Source organism: Gobius niger (assembly GCF_951799975.1).
Source record: "Gobius niger genome assembly, chromosome: 11".
In the NCBI taxonomy this organism is placed as follows: domain Eukaryota; kingdom Metazoa; phylum Chordata; class Actinopteri; order Gobiiformes; family Gobiidae; genus Gobius; species Gobius niger.
The window spans coordinates 28,613,150-28,631,576 of NC_136862.1; the positions used below are offsets into that span (position 1 = coordinate 28,613,150).

Below are 18,427 nucleotides of genomic sequence, written 5' to 3' on the forward strand. Positions count from 1 at the left end.
AGAGTACTTTAACCCCCTAACCCCCGTCTTAACCGAGCGCCTTTTCTCCAGTTTGGCATTACCCAAATCTGATGAAAAAGCAAAAAAAAAAAACAAGAAATCCACGAAAGCGCGACAAAAAGGTGACAAAACTGAGACGAAAATGAGGATAAAAATGCGACAAAGAGCGACAAAAACGTGACCAAAAAGGGACAAAAATGTGTGCCGAAAACGCAACAAAAGTGATAAAACGATTAAAGTAAAAGGGATTAAAGTGTATAAGAAAAAGTGATGAAAAAGTGACGAAAATGCAACAAAAAAAGCCACTAAAGAGCAGCAGAAAAGTGAGAAAAAGTGCTGAAAATGTGGTCAAAATGAGAAGAAAACGAGGATAAAAACGCAACAAGAAGTAACAACAAAAATCATAGAAAAAGTGCTGGAGAAAGTGATGAAAATGTGTGACAAAAACGCAAAAAAAGCGATGAAAAAATACAACTAAAAGCCACTAAAGAGCAACAGAAATGCGCTGGAAAAAGTGCTGAAAATGTGGCAAAAATGAGACGACAACGAGGATAAAAACGCAACAAAAAGCAACAAAAAAGTGATGAAAGTGACAAACGCATATAATACAGTAAAATAAAGTAAAGTTTATTCATAGAGCGCGTTTCACAGATAAAATCACAAAGTGCTGGACAAGAAAACTGATAAAACCAAACAATGTTAAAATGTATGTTTATGTAATATTAAAGGGACACTAATGAAAACTCACCAACCAAGAGCTTTCTTAAATAAGCACGTGTTCAGATCCGTTTAGATGAGTTTTGTAGATTTGGGTAAAGGCGAACTTGGTTAAGGTGGGGGTTAAGAGGTTAAATAATGCAACAAAAAAGTGGCAACGACGTCAAACCACAAATTCACCATTTCATGAATGGGATGGTGATTAAAGCCCAGTGTAGCTCTGAACAAATGTGAAATGTTGTCACCCTAAACCAGTGTTTCCCAACCAGGGGTACGGGGACCTAGCAGGGGGTACTTGGAACTATTTCAGATTGAAAAAAGGGGAAAATGTAATATCATTTATTATAGGAAAAGCTATATTTTTCAGTAAAATGTGTTGTATTGGGAGAATTTTAGGTTTATTTGGACTGCGACATTGTCCTTTTTCTTGCAAATACCACTTTTGAGTAACTACTTTTTAAATAAACTGCAACACCCTTGAGGTAGGGGGTACACGGTTGACCAATGAAAGGCCAAAGGTGTACGAAAGACAAAAAACGTTGGGAACCACCGCCCTAAACTACCGTAGGAAACATGCCAAACTTTTCACACCATGTACCACCTCATAGTGACTTTCCAAGCAACTCCAAGCCTAGCCCAAGGTCAAATTAAGACTAAACCAGGATCTAAAGAGGATTCTAAAATACTTAAACATGTATTAGATCTCTGTTCTGTGCAATCACGTTTCTGAAACATCTCTTGGGGGGGCCCAGAACATCTATGCTGGCGGTCCGAATTTGGCCCATGGGCCTGACGTTGCCCTTCCATGCAGGAGAGTGACATCTGCCCCTCCTCCTCTGCTCCTAATCCTCCCCGTGTGTTGTGTACATATTTTCTTTAGAGCAGAAGGCTTTATCAGCGCTAATCCTCTCCCAAATTATTTCAAAACAACCGACGACCAACGTAAATAACTCCCCACACGCTCCAAGCCCACGCCAAGAAAATGACCACGTGCTCTTAACCTCTTACCACCCGCCTAAACCAAATGCATTCTGTCCTCTTTGGCTCTTATATAGGCCTGTGTAACGCCTCATTTAAAAGCTAAGACCCACAAAACTGATCTTTTTCCTCGCGCTGTTGCTGTGTTGTGTCACCTTTTTTTGTGTGTGTGGTTTTTTTTGTTGTCACTTTTGTTGAGTTTTTGTAATTTATTTGTCGCATTCTTGTTGAATTTTTGTCATATTTTTGTAGAATTTTTGTTATTTTTTTGTTGAGTTTTTGTCATTTTTTGTAGAGTTTTTGTCACATTTTGTTACATTTTTGTAACCTGGCTAACACCAGGCTGCTGTGTGCGCTCGAATTATTTTGAACTGCACAACAGCCTGGAGACCATGGCCCAATTTTCCGGTGGATTTGGGAACCAATCACAGAACGAGGAGAGACGCAAGACGATGACGCGCTATTCGAAAGCTTGTAGTTTATTTACGGATAAAAAAAAAGTTTTTTTACGGATCCAACATGACAGCAGCAGACGCGATGCTATTGTTCGATCAAGCTTTAGACCTTGTTCTAAATAATTTAGCTCAAAAGTTTACAGCGGATACGTCATGCGTCATCTCATACGATGATACGATTGGCTGTGGCTACGTGCAGACGCATGATAGACTTTTTTTTTTTTTTTCGTATCGCCCAATAAACGAGTATGGACGATCGTAAACCACACCTCTCCTACGAGAAAATGAATTGGTGGTCCCCAGACTAAATATCACTTGTGATTTTAGTCTGGTGTTAGCCAGGCTAACATTTTTGTAGAATTTTTGTCATTTTTTTGTTGAGTTTTTGTCACATTTTTGTTGAATTTTTGTCATATTTTTGTAGAATTTTTGTTATTTTTTTGTAGAATTTTTGTAGAGTTTTTGTTGGATTTTTGTTGATTTTTTGTCATTTTTTTGTTGAGTTTTTGTCACATTCTTGTTGAATTTTTGTCTCTTTTTTGTTTAATTTTTGTCATTTTTTGTAGAGTTTTTGTCACATTTTTGTTGAATTTTTGTCACATTTTTTGTTGAGATTTCTTCTCATTTTTTGTGGCTGTTTTGATGCTTTTTTCCCCAAGAAGCTTTTTGATTAGGGTAAAGCCAAACTGGAGAAAATGTGATCCGTTCAGGTGGGAGTTAAGGGGTTAAATATGTGTTTTTTTAAATAAAGTTTGTCTCATGTGACTCACCGCAGCGGCCGGCTCCGCCTCCGACTGAATGACTCCCTGAAGTGTTTTGTTTAAGTCCTTAGATTCAAACAAACATGTGACATTACTTTATTGATCCACAGAAAAAAACTACATTTTCAAAACAACAAGAATTAACCTCTTAACCCCCGCCATCTTCTCCAGTTCAGCTTTACCCAAATCTAAAAGTTTACAGCCCAGTGTAAAGTCTCATTTGAAGGCTATGACCTACCTAAACAAATCTTTTTCATTGCTTTTTTGTCACTTTTCTGTTCCTCTTTTGTGGCTTTTTTGCCATTTTTTCATCAAATTTTTTGTCCCTTCTCCTGCACGATTTTTCCTCACGTTCGTGTCGCTCTTTTCTTGCATTTTCGTCCTTGTTTTCGGCTATTTTTGTTGCTCTTTCGACACTTTTTTGTCAGGAAACAAAACAAAATAAAAACGTGTTGATTGAGATGTGTTTGTTCTGTCTGGCCAGCATTACGTCCTCTCACCACACGGGGGCAGTGCTGCACAGTTGTTTTGGCCTCTTTAATGCAGAGAATTTCACTTGAGTTGTGTTTTTGTTGAAGGGTAACAAAGGTGCAGTCTCCATGTTTTTGAAGCCGCAAAGTTGTTTTCCACAAAGCTATTAAAGATGATTTGTGTTTTCACATTTCACTGCTGTCACTCAACGAAAAATGCTTGATGGACAACTTTCAATTAGAGAAAATATTTGACCTGTAGTATCTGTACTTTTGCTCAAGTAATGAGTATTCTGACAACTGTGTATAATTATGGAGATGCCCCGGGTCACACACAGTGTTGTTTTTGGCAGCCCTTTTAGTGTTGGTCTTTTGGACGAAAATGCTTTTAGTTTTAGTCACATTTTACTCATTTCTAAATTAGTCATGTTTTAGTCAGACAAAAACTAAAGAAGTTTTGGTCAAGTTTTGTCACTTTCATTAATAAAGTGATAATTCATTTCGATATCTAGGCCTATTGGAAAGATAAGAGAATAATCTCTTGGCTTTCTATAGCTTTTAACAGATTACACCACAATAGGCACTGCAGAAGTGTCATTGTGAACTGGACTTTTCCCATAAGCCCCTGCTCTCCTCTTTTCAAAGAACCCCCTGCACCGTGTTGTAGATGACGCCTGCGTGAGAGAAGTGTGGACCTGAAGGAGGCGAAGATGCCGAAGTGTGAGGAGCGACGCTGAGCGGAGGTCAGTGGCTGGACGAGAAGGCAAGGCACGCATTTGATACACATGGCAACCGAGAACTGGAATCAGGATGACACTCAGGTCAGAAAAGGAGCATCACGGGTTATTGCTTATTATATAAGAAGTTGCATAGTGCACCTTTAAAATTGTGTTTTTCATAAACTCCTACCATAAAGGTAAGACTCTGCGTGAACTGAGGCTCCTCTGTGATATGTCTTGACTCCGCCCTCGGCTGTCACGGCCTGGTCTCGCCGACACTCCAGGGCGCCTCACATCTTAACACACTTACTAACTGAGGTCGTGTCACATGGCTGAGCACAATATGCCAAATTTCATCATTAATAAAAAATGGTTTGATCCACTTCACACCACAGTCATTCGAAAAGCTGCTTCAAAAATGAAGATCCCGTTACAGAATTGATTGTTTTGATGTTAAGAAGTTTAAAGGTTATCGCACAAACCATAGTTGACATTAGCCTGGCCGACACCAGACTGATGTGTGCGCTCGAATCATTTGGAACTGCACAGCAGCCTGTGAGGGAACCATGGCCCAAATCTTCCCATGGATTTGGGGACCAATCACAGACAGGGACAGTAAGACGATGACGCGCTATTTGACACACGGAGGCTTGAAGTTTGTTTAGGGATAAAAAAAACAACCACTTTGCAACATGGTAGAAAGCTCTAAAATCTCAATTTTACATAATACCCGGTCAGAGCTGGAATCGAACTACCAGTTGCTCTATCCCATCTGAGCCCCTGTGGTCCCCTGTTCCCAAAGTTTGACCCAAAGTTTGTGGTTGGTTCCCACAAATGGAACGAACTACAAAGACTTCTTTATGTATAAAGAAATTGCACTTGTTCCAATTGATAATTGTAAAATGTAAATATTGTATTGTTATTCTCTGCTCTGACACAGGGCGCTCATGAAAAAGTGAGTCTGGTACTCTCATTGGGCCTCCCCTGTATAAATAAAGATAAATAAATTGCTGGGTTGCAGGTGACATCACAGCGTTCTAAAGGCCTATACTATTATATAGAGGAAAAATTATTTTGTTTTTGAGGAAATTTTTGGTCTTGTACAGAGAGATCTTGGACCCAGTGACTGATATTAAAGATCATTTTTTAAATTCATATATTTTCTTTTTAGCTATGACTTGTGAAAGTGTAATGTTATTAATAGGAAAAACTGGCTCTTGCCCCCCGCTGGGTCCGATGACATCATCACATTCTAGAACCTGCAACCCAGCAATATATTCACTGTGCGAACCACAGAAGAGAAAGACAAAGACTATGTTCCTAAAGGGACGTATTAGACAAAATCGACTTTTAGAGCTTGCCAAAATAAGACCTAGAGCTGTGTTTCCGACCCACTCGCGCACCTTTGAGCAGTTTCCAAGTCTTCCCCAGCTCCCCCGTGGTCCTACTTCATGTTTTTTCCATGTCCCTGTGCTAAGCCTAATCCTTTTATTGCAGAGTAAAAACACTCGCCATAGCTTCACTACAGCCACACGGGCCGAGTGGTGACTGTGTACTTTCTTTATTGAAACAACCGCAGAGCAAAGAGGAGCAGGAGGACGGGCTTGTGGTTTCTGCTGTTTTCGATCGGCTTTTTCTAACCAACAAAGTGTAAAGATAGTAAGTGTTTGACATTATTACCAAATACCAGTAAAAAGCATTATTGTTTAGTCATTTCCAGTAAAGGTTTTCATTCGGTCTTAAGCCTCGAGCGCACGGACATTGCCCCTTTCATCGTGTTCTCGGAGAAAAACCTCGATAATCTCATTAACAGAGATTAACACATTTAGAAACAGAAACAAGTGCACGGCACAGTCTTTTACTGAGTGGACGATGTCAGTTTCCACAGGGAGTTTCACACTTTTCCCTGGAGACGTCTACAGCCGGGTGAGTCCTGCAGATGCTGATTGATGAAAATGATGAAATAGCATCAACTGCGTGATCATTTGTTAGTCTTTTCTCTCAATTACATCATTTTTTGTTACATTTAATCTGGGAAAACATTGTTAACTAAAATGAACTAAAAGCTGTCAATATTTCCCTGCGCTTTCTGTAGGTGAAGAGTAAACGTCCATTTATAGCAGGAGCTTGTGGTGGACTGCTGTTTTTTTCTATCCAAAGTAATGATTGTTTTGTCCTGCTCTGACTCATAGACTCCATTTAAGAGTTTTAGGCTGAGCCTTTAATGACATCCAACTCAACTCTGGCTCCGTACGGTGTCAGAAAATACATATGTGGCTTAGAATATTTAAGGAATTTCAGATCGACCTGACTTTTTGGAAAGCGGGACATGGGTGGTCAAATCTGAGGGTTCGATACATTAGGTTTTCCTGTATATGTTTTCAAAAATAGCCGAGTCTATCAGTGGTTCCAGATGTTTGTTTTTTTCCCTCAGATAAGCTGGACCCCGTTTCCCAAAACTCCAGCCCCCAGAAATGTCTCAAAACATAAAAATACTTGCCAAAAATCATTTAACCCCAAGAGATTCTTGTACTGTCCTTTGGCCATGTCCGTGCAGTCTCTCACCAGTCCTGAGATATTCTTCGTCCTCGTAGGAGGGATCTGAGTTATATTTAATGCCGCTCTAGCTTGGGTCTACTTGTCACATGTTCTTACCGCTGAATCTAAGATGTAGCTTATTCCACATAAACGGCCTCAACTAAACCAAACTCAGTCCAGCCATAGGATTTAAAGCTTCACCACACGCAATCCTTTAGAAATTAAGTTTTCAGCAGAACATGAGGACAATCACACCTTTTATAGCCTAATTATAACAATATTACATATTTGTGAAGGAAAGGAATGGAGTAGAAAGGATAAAAGGCATCAAGTGTTCCCCTATTGTGCATGTTTAAGGTGGCAATAGTAGCGTCTTAAACCGTATTGTGACCTGACTATACTGAGCCCGATCATTGTTTGTTAGGGATTGAGTTCACAAACCATACAAACCTTTTGGATTAAACTTCTTTCAAGTTGCAACAATTGTGCCTGTGTGATGGAATGATGTCACAATGTTTCGCCTCAGGCTCATTCATACTTCAGAAGACGCAACAACAGCGAGAATGCAAGAACAAAATGTCAAAAGGAAAAATGTCAAAGTCATTTTTGCCTTGTAACCATGGAAAGGTCTTCCAGTGAGCCTTTATACTACCATCATTTTTTGTTTTGTTTCCAGTGCCCAGTAATGACAAAGATAGTAACCATATACGCCTGGTCAAACATCAGCATTACGACAATTTAAAGACCTTGCACCATAGACCTTGCCTGGCTCTGCCATGCTATTCCCTGTCCATGCCACACAGGGATGTTAGTCTGGTAATGCAGAAATTGGAGCAGTATGAATGGGCGGGACTAACGCGCACAGATTGTCAGTGAAATAAACCAATCAGCAATTAGCGGACGTGACGACATCTGTAGTCCAATTCAGAAAACATAAACTGAATATGAATGACGAGAGGCAAACTCCTCGACTCCTTCATCCATGATTAGTCAGCGGCGCAGCGAGTGACTAGCCTTGTCAATTCCTTGCGACGGTTGTGATCGGTGGTTCGGCCTCAGCCGCCAATCAGGCACTGGTTTACCGTGTGTGTCCAGACCCACCTTTTGTCGCGCTGAAAAGAAGTGGGTGTGTTTTACCAGGCTACCATATACCACCTTTATATCAGGGCAAATGAATATAGGGATGACACTCCACTCTATACCATCCTATGTATTGGTCAGGAGAGATAGTGTCTCCACTCAGAGAACCAGAGTTACAACGTAACCCGAACAATATTAAAGGGGGGGGGGGTATTTTGCAAAATCGACTTTTTCAAGCTTTACATCATGTTATTATGTCATTCCCTCATTTAAAACATGCCTGAAGTGATGCCTTGGCACATTCACGTATTTTCGAGTAATCTGTAAAAACTCTGATGGCGGCCATTTTAGGGATAGGTTTGCCTGAGTCCTCCTAGGAACGCCCCCACCTCCTGGAGACGCCTCCGAGCTTTGGTCACCAGCCGAGTAACCAACCACTGCTCCTCAGCAGAACCCCCTCCCCACTGATGCCACAGACAGCGTGTGGAGGGGGCGTGTCGGAAAGGCTCAGAGGTTCTTAAAGAGACAGAGGCCTATTTCAAGACATTCACTACAGCCATTTTGAGAGAGACATTTTATACAAGGCAGTTATTTTAATTTACTGCATTTACAGACCAACAGAAGGTTTGGTCATCATTGTAGTGTGATATAGACTGATGCTATGTGACTGAAAAAAGCAGAATACCCCCTCTATATATTTTACTATATTTTATAAATGTAAGGGGAAATTGTTTATTTGTTTGTTTATGTGGTCGGTTAATCAACACATGGGACTCATGCATGTAAACGCGCCACACTGGATTGTACCCATAGGCAAATTTCCACCCATTGTGACTCTCACTCAACCAAGCTTCTAGCTGTGAAACACGAGTGCTAACCGCTGCGCCACCGGGCCATCCATAATTACAAGATTTGACACCGTAGATGCAAAAAAAAATGTATTCCAGATATTGTTATTTTGCCTTTTAGTGGAGAAATTCAAATGTCACCTTGTTTTTTGGGGGATACTGAAAAAATCCTTCTGATTAAAAACTAAACGGTGTTAGGTACAAAACTGTAGGTGCCGCTCATGTGGAGATGTCGCCGAATGTGACCGAAAGCTAACATGTATCGTATTGATTTCCTCCCACAGCGCTGTACGCTGCAGAAACGTCGATGATGTCCGTGTTTCGTGAAGAACCAAAGGTCTGTTTTTTTGGGCCCATTCAACAATGATTAACGCGTGCAAAAATAACGGGAGGTTTGGGTCCGGATCCCAGATAACGCTCCCGATCTCGCTCTGAAACAGTACTGGGCGCTAAAACCACAGGCCTGGCTGGTTTGGAAGCGGCAAAGTGGTGGTTAGTCATAAGCCCTGGGAGTGGACGGATTTACCTAAAGTGCAGTTTGAACTGAAGCAGGCGACAAGGCGCTTTCAAGGGATGTGAGAATCTGAGCGCGAGGACGGCAGAAGAATTTTGACTTTTTCTCTTTTTTGGAAGCGATCGAAGGGGCTGAACAACTGGACAAACTTCAGTGACGAGAATAAGCTCAAATTGAAGGTGCGTTTTACTTATCAGTCGGTTTCATCATGATAACGAGATGTGTTTTGTTTAATATTCACTATAAAACAACATCCTTGTGGTCTGACAAGGGTCGTTTTTCTACACATGAGATAAGAAGTTTATCTATCTTATCTTAAAGCTTGTTTTCAATAGGCTGTGTATTATAGACAGCACAAATCTATTTTTATCTTTTTAATTTGAACTCCTCAGTAAAAACAGCTCAAAAGTGGCACAAAAATATGCCATAATGCTAACGTATTAGTATAACGGTGGATAGTTTCTAATATATATAAAAATGAATGATAATCTTTTGGGATACTCTTTCTCAGATAGCTTGGATGCTAGTCTGTTCATGGGTCAGATGTCGTCAGACTGTACAATTTGAATTATGTGATTTTATATATTAGTCGTCTATTCCGCACTGCTCACTTTAAATAATAAAAAAAAGTGTTTAAAAGTGTTTTCTCAAAATGTTTTTAGTTTTTAATCAAACCATATTGTTGTTCTGCTGTGGCTCATTGTGATTTTGGGACAGTGTTGGCGAAAGGCCACATTGAGCTGTGACTAAAGGAGGTCATCCAAGACTCACTAAACCAACAGCACTGTTCCAATGACCCACTTCTGTGCCCCATGTGAGCGGCTGCAAAGCAGGTCTCTGAGCTGATATTAGTCATTACTTTCATTAAGAATTTAACTCAGCTTAGTGAATTTAACTTCAGCTTAGTGACCATGGTGTTTTCCTTAAAAACATACCTGGAGCTGTATGTTCTTTTCTCCATATACTACATATGTATGTTTATGAATTGCCTTTTCTTTATTTTCACCACTATTTTGTACGTGTGATTCTCATTGAAGACGTAACCGCCTTAACAAAGAACATTTTCTCCAGTTTTACCCAAATCTAAAAGCTTCTTGACATTTGAAAGCTAAGACCTACACAACTCAGCTAAGCTTCTTCCTCTGTATGACATGTCATGTTTTCATCCTTTTTGGTTGGGTTTTCATCACGTTTTTGTTGCTTTTTGACATGTTCAGGTCACATTTTTGTGGCTTGATCATAGTTACACTACACACACAAAAAATAACAAAATGCTGCCAAAAGGCGCCAAAACAGCAACGGAAATGTTACAAAAACATGACAAAACATGCCGCAAAAGAGCAATGAAACCATGATGAAAAACACAACAAAAATGACTAAAACTTGAGAAAAAACACGAGGAAGAACCTTAGATGAGTTTTTTTGGTCTTAGCTTTCAAATGAGGTGTGACACTGGCCTATAGATACAGACGGCATCTCGTCATAGAAGGGGGCGTGGCTTTGCCAAGGGGGAAAATAGAATCTTTAGAGAAACACAATTTTCCCTCTTTTTAGCCATTTTCTGGTGGAATATGAAGTTATTTATCACATAAATAAAGTCAAGTGTAAATCGGGCCCATATAGATATTTTCTCACAGCAGATTGTTCAGTAGAAGTGAAAAAACGGCAGTTGTAGCTCACGCTAGCTAACCGTTAGCATTAGCCCGATGCTAACATGTAGCATGAAGTTAGCATTCTTCGATATTCATGTATTTATGGGCTGTTGAACCACTTTGCTCCTCCCCATGTCTTTGTTTCTTTATTTAGTAGAAAACTATATTCATAATTCAGCATTTGTTACAGTAGTTTTTGAATAATTAGACAAAGTTTAGATTTTTTCGAAATTGTTTTCCCCCTTTACTGTTTTCAAGAATTACCATATATGGGCGATTCCAGAGATGCTGTCTGTATCTATAGAGTTCGGGAATGTGACGTCATATCGCTAAGCATTATGGGATTAGCAGCCATTGTAAACTAATGGAGATTTTAAAAGTTAAAATACTGGAGTCATTGTTCACATTAAAACACTTGGACACCACAGTGTGTTAGATGTATTTACCAGCAGTATCTCAGCAGCTAACGGAGTCGTTCCACTGGTTTTTTCTCCACTTTTTATACTGTTTTTAGCTAATGTTAGTCTATGGAAATGTATGCTAACAGCTGCAAAGATGGCGGATCTCCATGGTAACTGTGGACATTCCCAAACTCTATAGGCTGTAAGCTCCAGTCAAGAAGCGTTTCGATTTGGGTGCTCAGTTGGTGCGGGGGTTAAGAGGTTAGAGTATGGATGAACAAAGAAATATGTAAAGGGTGAAATAGCTCAAACATGATTTATATTTTAAATCATTCGATTCTTCTTGGCATTTTCTCAATGAGGTTCACAAAGGTCGTCCCTAAAATGGTTTTCAACAGTCTGTGAAGTGAAACCGTTTCTGGTGACGACATCGTGAAGCTCCCTGAGAACATGTCAAAGGTTTGCAAAGCAGTCATCAGCGCTATTTTGGAGATTTTGTTGTTCATTCATCAGTGAGAATCTACAATGGAAACAGTCTTGAAATAACAGAGAAACCAATACTTTAAAAAACGTCTCCAAACCTTTGCCCAGTAGTGTACGGTATGAGACATCTGTCAAGGTCGGCGTCTTTGTCTTGAAGCTAAAGGCTAACGTGAAAATAAATTAAATAAAGTAAAGAAAATCTATTGACAAGGCCATTATTTTATACATATTAGTTGAATTTAACTCTATTATCAAGTGAATACAAGAAAAAGTGGACCTATTATACAAAATTGTGGCTTTTGTGCATTCACAAATCAACGGCACTGCATGAACACACTCTGCCCAGAATAGGCTCAGAGATGGATTATGTTTAAAAAGAAAATGCAGCAACAACCATAGAATCACTCAAAACTGTGTGAACAAAGTGAAACATCTTTTCCATGAGGGAACAATATGGGTAAAGAGAAGAGAAAATCTAAACTTTACATAATTTGTCCAAAACGACTTAAAGAAATACTGAATTATGGTGCTCTACTCAATAAAGATACCAAGACATGGTGATCAGCAAAAGAGTTCAACAGCCCATAAATACATAAATAACAGAGAATGCTAACATGCTAGCATCAGGCTACATGCTAACGCTAGCTATAACTGCCGTTTTATTTGCTTCTACTGAACAATCTGCTGGGAAAAAACATCCGTATGGGCCCGATTTAGACTAGACTTTATTTGTGTGTGATCAATAACTTATATTCCACCAGAAAACAGCAAAAAGAGTGAAAAATTGTGTTTCCCAAAATAAAACTTCCCCCATGGCGATGTAGGAAGAGTATGATGCGATGTCGACTGTATCTATTCTCCAGTGAAGTATATACTGTACATCTCATGTAGTTCTGAACATACAGTCAGTGAAAACCCACAATCTGATCAAGTATTCTTAAAGGGACGGAGTGTAAAAATGTTAAAATTATGTATTTTCCTCCCCATACATGTTTCAACAATGTCAACTGCCTCTAAAATCCTGCACCGTCACTCAAAACGGTGTAACTTTGGGTCCGAAATGCCGTCATGCACGCACTTAATATAGAAGGCGCAGTTACGCGTATGACCTGAGGTGGCAGTAGTGAGTATAAAATGGCCAACTTGCATCTAGCCCCTTTAAAAAAAAAAATAATAATAAAAAAGCATCTAGATGTTTATGAGGGCCAGTCTAAACTAAACCCATCAGCATCGTTGGTTTATTGAGTTGTATCGTGTATCAAATTGTGAGGTACCCAGAGGTTCCCACACTAAGCGCCAAAGCGGTCACTGTGATCCGAAAGCGTAACTCTTGGCTTTGGTGTATTTTTTCCGCAGCGGCAGGGATGGCGTCTATGGCTCTGGAGCTGATGGGATTCTTCCTGGGTTTGCTGGGAACGCTGGGCACCATGGTCGCCACCGTGCTCCCGTACTGGCAGATCTCGGCTCACATCGGGTCCAACATCGTGACCGCCGTGGCGAACATGCGCGGCCTTTGGATGGAGTGCGTGTACCAGAGCACGGGCGCCTTCCAGTGCGAGACCTACAACTCCATGCTGGCCTTACCGGCGGACCTACAGGCGTCCCGTGCGCTCATGGTCATGTCTGTGGTGTTCTCCGTCCTCGCCATCGCCATATCCTGCGTGGGAATGCAGTGTACGGTCTGCTTGGACGGCTCCGGCGCCGCGAAGAGTCGAGTCGCGGGAACCGGAGGCGGCCTGTTCCTGGCGTCTGGATTTTTAGCGCTAATCCCCGTAGCTTGGACCACTCACGAGGTGGTGCAAACGTTTTACCAGCACAACATACCGCAGAGTTTGAAGTTCGAGATCGGGGAGTGCCTCTACGTCGGGTTAGCGTCGGCGCTAGTTACGATGCTAGGGGGCGGGTTGCTGGCCGCGTCGTGCTGCGAGGATCAAAGCGGGAGAGGGAGAAGGAACGGCCCGGGGTATCCGTATCCAGTAGGGGGCGCCATGGCGGGAACGGGCACGAGGATGACTTCGCAGGCGTACCGGAGTCCGCCCGTGTCGCAGCCGGGCGGAGCCAAAGGGCAGACGCTGCAGGCGCTGGTGAGGAGCGCGAGCGAAAGTTCCCACTCGACCAATCACGCGCAACGAGGCAAGAAGAATACAGGGTATGACATCACCGGGTATGTTTAAGCAACGCTGCGACGGCGATGCGAACACGGCCAACTGACATTTAAAAATGAGGAAATACAGAGGAGTCATGTTGAATGGAAAGCATGTGAAATGTGCTTGATAATCATTTTGATTTGTCACGGTTACTGTCCTTTATGTCTCGAGTCTTCAAAGTATGTTTTGAACTTTTTTGTATTTGTAACACAACACTTTTTTCTGATTTTGTCATGTGCTGATCTGTTCATTTATAAAGCCTTGTTCTTAGCATTAAAGGGTACAGTTATATTTTATTACAATCTACATTTATGTTTGAGAATATTTTGCGTTCGATCAAAAGTTACAGCACTGTTTAAACCATTACTATGTTTGTGTTTTTGAAATAAATGCCGTTGTGTTATCTGTAATATACTTTAAGACTGTATTTATTTTTTTAAATCCATTAAAAGCTATGTTTAAGCTGCACTATGCAACTAAAAAATAAGTTGATATTAATTCGTATTTGACGTTTCAGTAGCATAGCGTCTTTACTCAACATCCCAATGGCCTGTAGGACGCTCCAGGATCAATAGTTTCTTTCACTGCTGATTGAACCGTAACCATGGTTACGTGTACATTCCATTCCAAAAACTGACCAGAACTTGATCCTGATCCATTGGGCCACTGGGATGTTAAGGAAAGGTGCTAAGATAACCACCCATACAGCCGCTGGGTCACATTATTACACTTTATTTTACAGTTCCCTTGGTACCTAACTGTAGTTTAGTACAATGTTATGTTCTCTGTAATAATGTGTAATAACTTGTACTTATTGGTGAGATACACAATGGAATAATATACATTAGTAGTTTGTTGGTACATAATGTAATCAGGCATAACTCTAACCCTAACCTTAAGCCCTAACCCTAAGAGTCTCATTTCCTATTACATTATGTACTTACAAAGTACTAATACAAGTGATTCCATTGTGTATCTAACCCATAGGTACAAGTTATTATTTACAGAGCACAGTACATTGTACTAAATGTAGTTAGGTACAATGTATCAAGGTATTGTAAAATAAAGTGATGCCTTATTATATTTATCAGGTGAATTATGACACAGTATAACTTCAAATGATAAAAAATACCACACATTTTAATGGAAAAGGATTACAATCTAAAAAAAAAATATATAACAATGCTGGGAACCACTGAGATAATGGACAAAACTCAAACACAGCAGCATATTTTGAATAACACTGTCCTGCTCACTGTAGCCTTCAGTCGCCTCTAATAAAACTGTTTGCAGTGCATTATGGGAAAGCGATGGCCCCGTAGCAAACAGCGGACAGCAGCTCCAAACAGAGAAGAGCAAACGGATCGATGAAGGCTTAAATACTGACCTTTATTTAAAAAATGTGAGAGCGGCAATGAACTGAAGGACCCAAACAGATAACGCCGTGGGTCAAACCTGGGAACGCAGGACACGGGGAGGAGGTCATGGGACAGAACGGATTCAAAACAGAGTCAGAGCCACAGAAAAGGTCACGCCAGAAAGACGAAAATGCAACGAAAACTTGTCAAAAGTTTGGATTAGTTTTGTCGAGAAGCTTTTATTTGGGTCATGCCAAACTGGAGGAAATGCGCTCAGTAAAACAATAATAAACCAGGCGAGACAAATCGTTGAAAATACGCTTAGAACCACAAAGGTTTTACGCTCTGTTGATGCAGACTGTACAGCTACAGTTCTCAGAGGTGTCATATTGCAGAAGTGAGAGCAGGGCACTACCAAACAACAGCTGGCATCACCAGGAGGCACGCTCTCTGGGCTGAGGGTGAGAGAGTTTTAAAAAGTGGCGCAGCGTCCCTCAAAGCCTCAAAGCTAGAAGGTCCCAGGTTCGATTCCCACCTGGACGGGGTCTTTCTGAGCGGAGTTTGCATGTTCTCCTCCGGGCACTCCGGTTTCCCCTACCACTAAAAACATATACAATAGGCCAGGATGAATGAGAGCGTGTTTGTGCACTGGTTCCCAAAGTGGGGGTCGCGGGGCCTTGGGTTGGGGTCCCCAGATGATTTCAAGATGAAACAAAAAGAAAAATGCTACAGTTTTTAGTATATTTTTGAGTGTACAGCAGCCTAGAAGTTGTGAAAATCATTCAGTTATTCAAAATAAACTGTTTGAATCTATATTAACATGATTTTAAAAAATGTTTTCCTCACCTAAAGAAGTACAAGAGGCAACAACTTTATACCAAGGGGGCCCCGAGTTGTTTACGTGTCAATTTTTAGGGGTCCCAGCAAAAAAACGTAGGCAGCCCTGATGTTTGTGAGTTTGGGACAACGGATGGAAGTGATCCTAAGTCTACAATCTGGGGATGTATGTTCAATAACACGCACTGTCCCGACCAAATAATAAAAGATAAATGGATGAGCGACGTGGTGAGGCATTGTCTGTGTTTTTGCAACGTGACGTCCCAATATTCTGAAGAGCCTTGAGTTTAACATGGGTCACGTTCACGTTCCAGAGTGTGATGGCGTCATAATCTCAGATGGAGGGCAGGGATGAATACGACTCAGTTTTTGAAAGAAATGTCACAAACCTGACACATTGATATTACTGCTGAAGGCCCTTTCTGTCGACCGACATCACGCTCATCATTTTGAATATTGCTGCTCCTTTTGGACGCCTTTATGAGAAAGTCATTGGACCTTAATTTCATGCATGCAGACTGAGAAGACTGCTGTGGTTTCATGTGGATTCTCCCAGTAATCCCCACTCTTATTCATACACCAATGTGTGCAGACACTGGAGGCCAGGTGGGTTGAAGTGTCTTGCCCAAGGACACAACAACAGTGCTCACCTTCAGGAGGCGGGATTCAAACCCCCGGCCTTCCGATCATGAGACGACCCGCTCTACCAGCTGCCCCACTGTCGCCCTCCACCTCAATATTAAACTATCGCTGGGTTGCAGGTGACATCACGGCGTTCTAAAAGCCTATACTAATATATAGAGGAAAAGTTGTTTTGTTTTTAAGGACATTTTCTGTCTTGTACAGAGAGATCATGGACCCAGTGACTGATATTAATGATCATTTTTCTAATTCATACATTTTCTTTATAGCTACGACTTGTGCAAGTGTAATACTGTTAATAGGAAAAACTGGCCCCTGCCCCCGCTGGGTCCGGTGACATCATCACATACTAGAACCTGCAACCCAGCAATAGGCTCTTTAGAACCACAACCTACTGAGGCGGATGGACGGCTGAAAATTCCATGGCGGTAACTATAGTAACTGTCAAAATGAAGATTTATAGACTCATCAGTTTATTGCTAATCACATGAAACAAAAGTCCTCTCTTCCAGCTCTATTGTCTGACTATTTCCTCATAAGGGCGTCTAAAAGTGGTGACAATATTCAAAACCATGAGTGTGATGTTGGTCTGTAGAAAATTCTTTCAGAAACTGCTTCTCTCCCATAGAGTTGTCCAGGGGCGGACTGGGACTGAAAAACAGCCCTGGACTCTGACCAGCCTGGCCCAAACTAGCGTAATTGTGACACTTCCACAAAGACATATTTTAACCTCTTACCCCCCGCCTTAACATTAACAAGTGCATTTTCCCCAGTTCGGTTTTTTATGATTATTTTTTTGATCGGTATCATCAGCAAAAAGAACTGGGAAGGTGGTCGTAGAAACAGAAGCAAAATCATTAATATAAATAATAAATAATAATGGTCCCAAAACTGAACCTTGTGGTACACCATACTCCACGGAATTCCTTTTAGATTCATGTTTTTTTTATGCTGGGCTTTACCCAAATCTAAAAGCTTCTCGCCTGGAGAACAACAATGTAATGCCTCATTTGAAAGCTAAGACCTACAAAAGTGATGGAAACTTTTCGTCACGTCGCCACATTTTTGTCATATTTTTGTTTTGTTTTTTAATGATTTTTTCTATCATTTTTTGTCCGTGTTTTTCTCATGTTTTTGTTGACTTTTCATCCTCTTTTTCTCGCTATTTTGATGCTTTTCTCTTCAGCTTTTAAGATTTGGGTAAAGCTCGGTTGAGGCGGGACCGGTGGCCCTCGAGCCAGTGGCCCCTCTGTGCTCTTCCAGAATGGACACATGGCCAGTCCGCCCCCTGGAGTTGTATAGGAACTGGCTCGACTGAAGTAGAATTCTAGAACTATACCAAAAGTAGCCACAAGATGGTGCACTAGGAATGACGGCTGTGGGGAGACTCATGATTCTTGTTACATGACGGGATTTTGTTTGTGTAAGTTTTAATTTCGATTTGAAAATTGATTTCCAATTCACTAAAAACGGGACGACCAATAAACAAACCACACACGGATTCGTCTGTTTGTCTTTATTCGACAATTCAAGTTTAAAAAAAAAAGCAATGATCAGATAATCATTACATGTTCACCTTTCTTAAATTTAAACTTTATAGACAACATTGGACAAGACATTTAATGCAATAAAATCATCTTCATATAAGGTATACTCGGATAAAAAAAACAAATATATAAACAAACCCCGCCCCTGTATGATTGCACCCTCCCCACACGTCATGTTTCCTGCTTTTTATTGACAATCACCTAAAGAAATGAAGTACTTTTAGTCTACTTTCCACCACCGTGATTTCATAAGATATAAGCTCAGGCCCGATTTTAACCT

General features: G+C 40.8%; 2 protein-coding genes across 2 annotated transcripts in view; one reads left to right on the forward strand and one right to left on the reverse strand.

The window, feature by feature from the left end:
- Positions 1-12,980: 12,980 nt before the first annotated feature.
- On the forward strand, positions 12,981-13,790 carry cldn2 (claudin 2; the record flags this gene model as incomplete). Its single annotated transcript, XM_079565924.1, has 1 exon — positions 12,981-13,790. One exon carries the CDS (start codon positions 12,981-12,983, stop codon positions 13,788-13,790), a length of 810 nt encoding a protein of 269 aa, XP_079422050.1.
- Positions 13,791-16,897: 3,107 nt separating this feature from the next.
- Positions 16,898-18,427, reverse strand: part of LOC306970399 (protein sprouty homolog 3) — a 489,858-nt gene continuing 488,328 nt past the window's right edge. Inside the window, exon 3 of the transcript XR_013793391.1 lies at positions 16,898-16,915. The gene's annotated coding sequence lies outside the window, so the exon portion shown is untranslated. The remainder of the gene's footprint in view (positions 16,916-18,427) is intronic.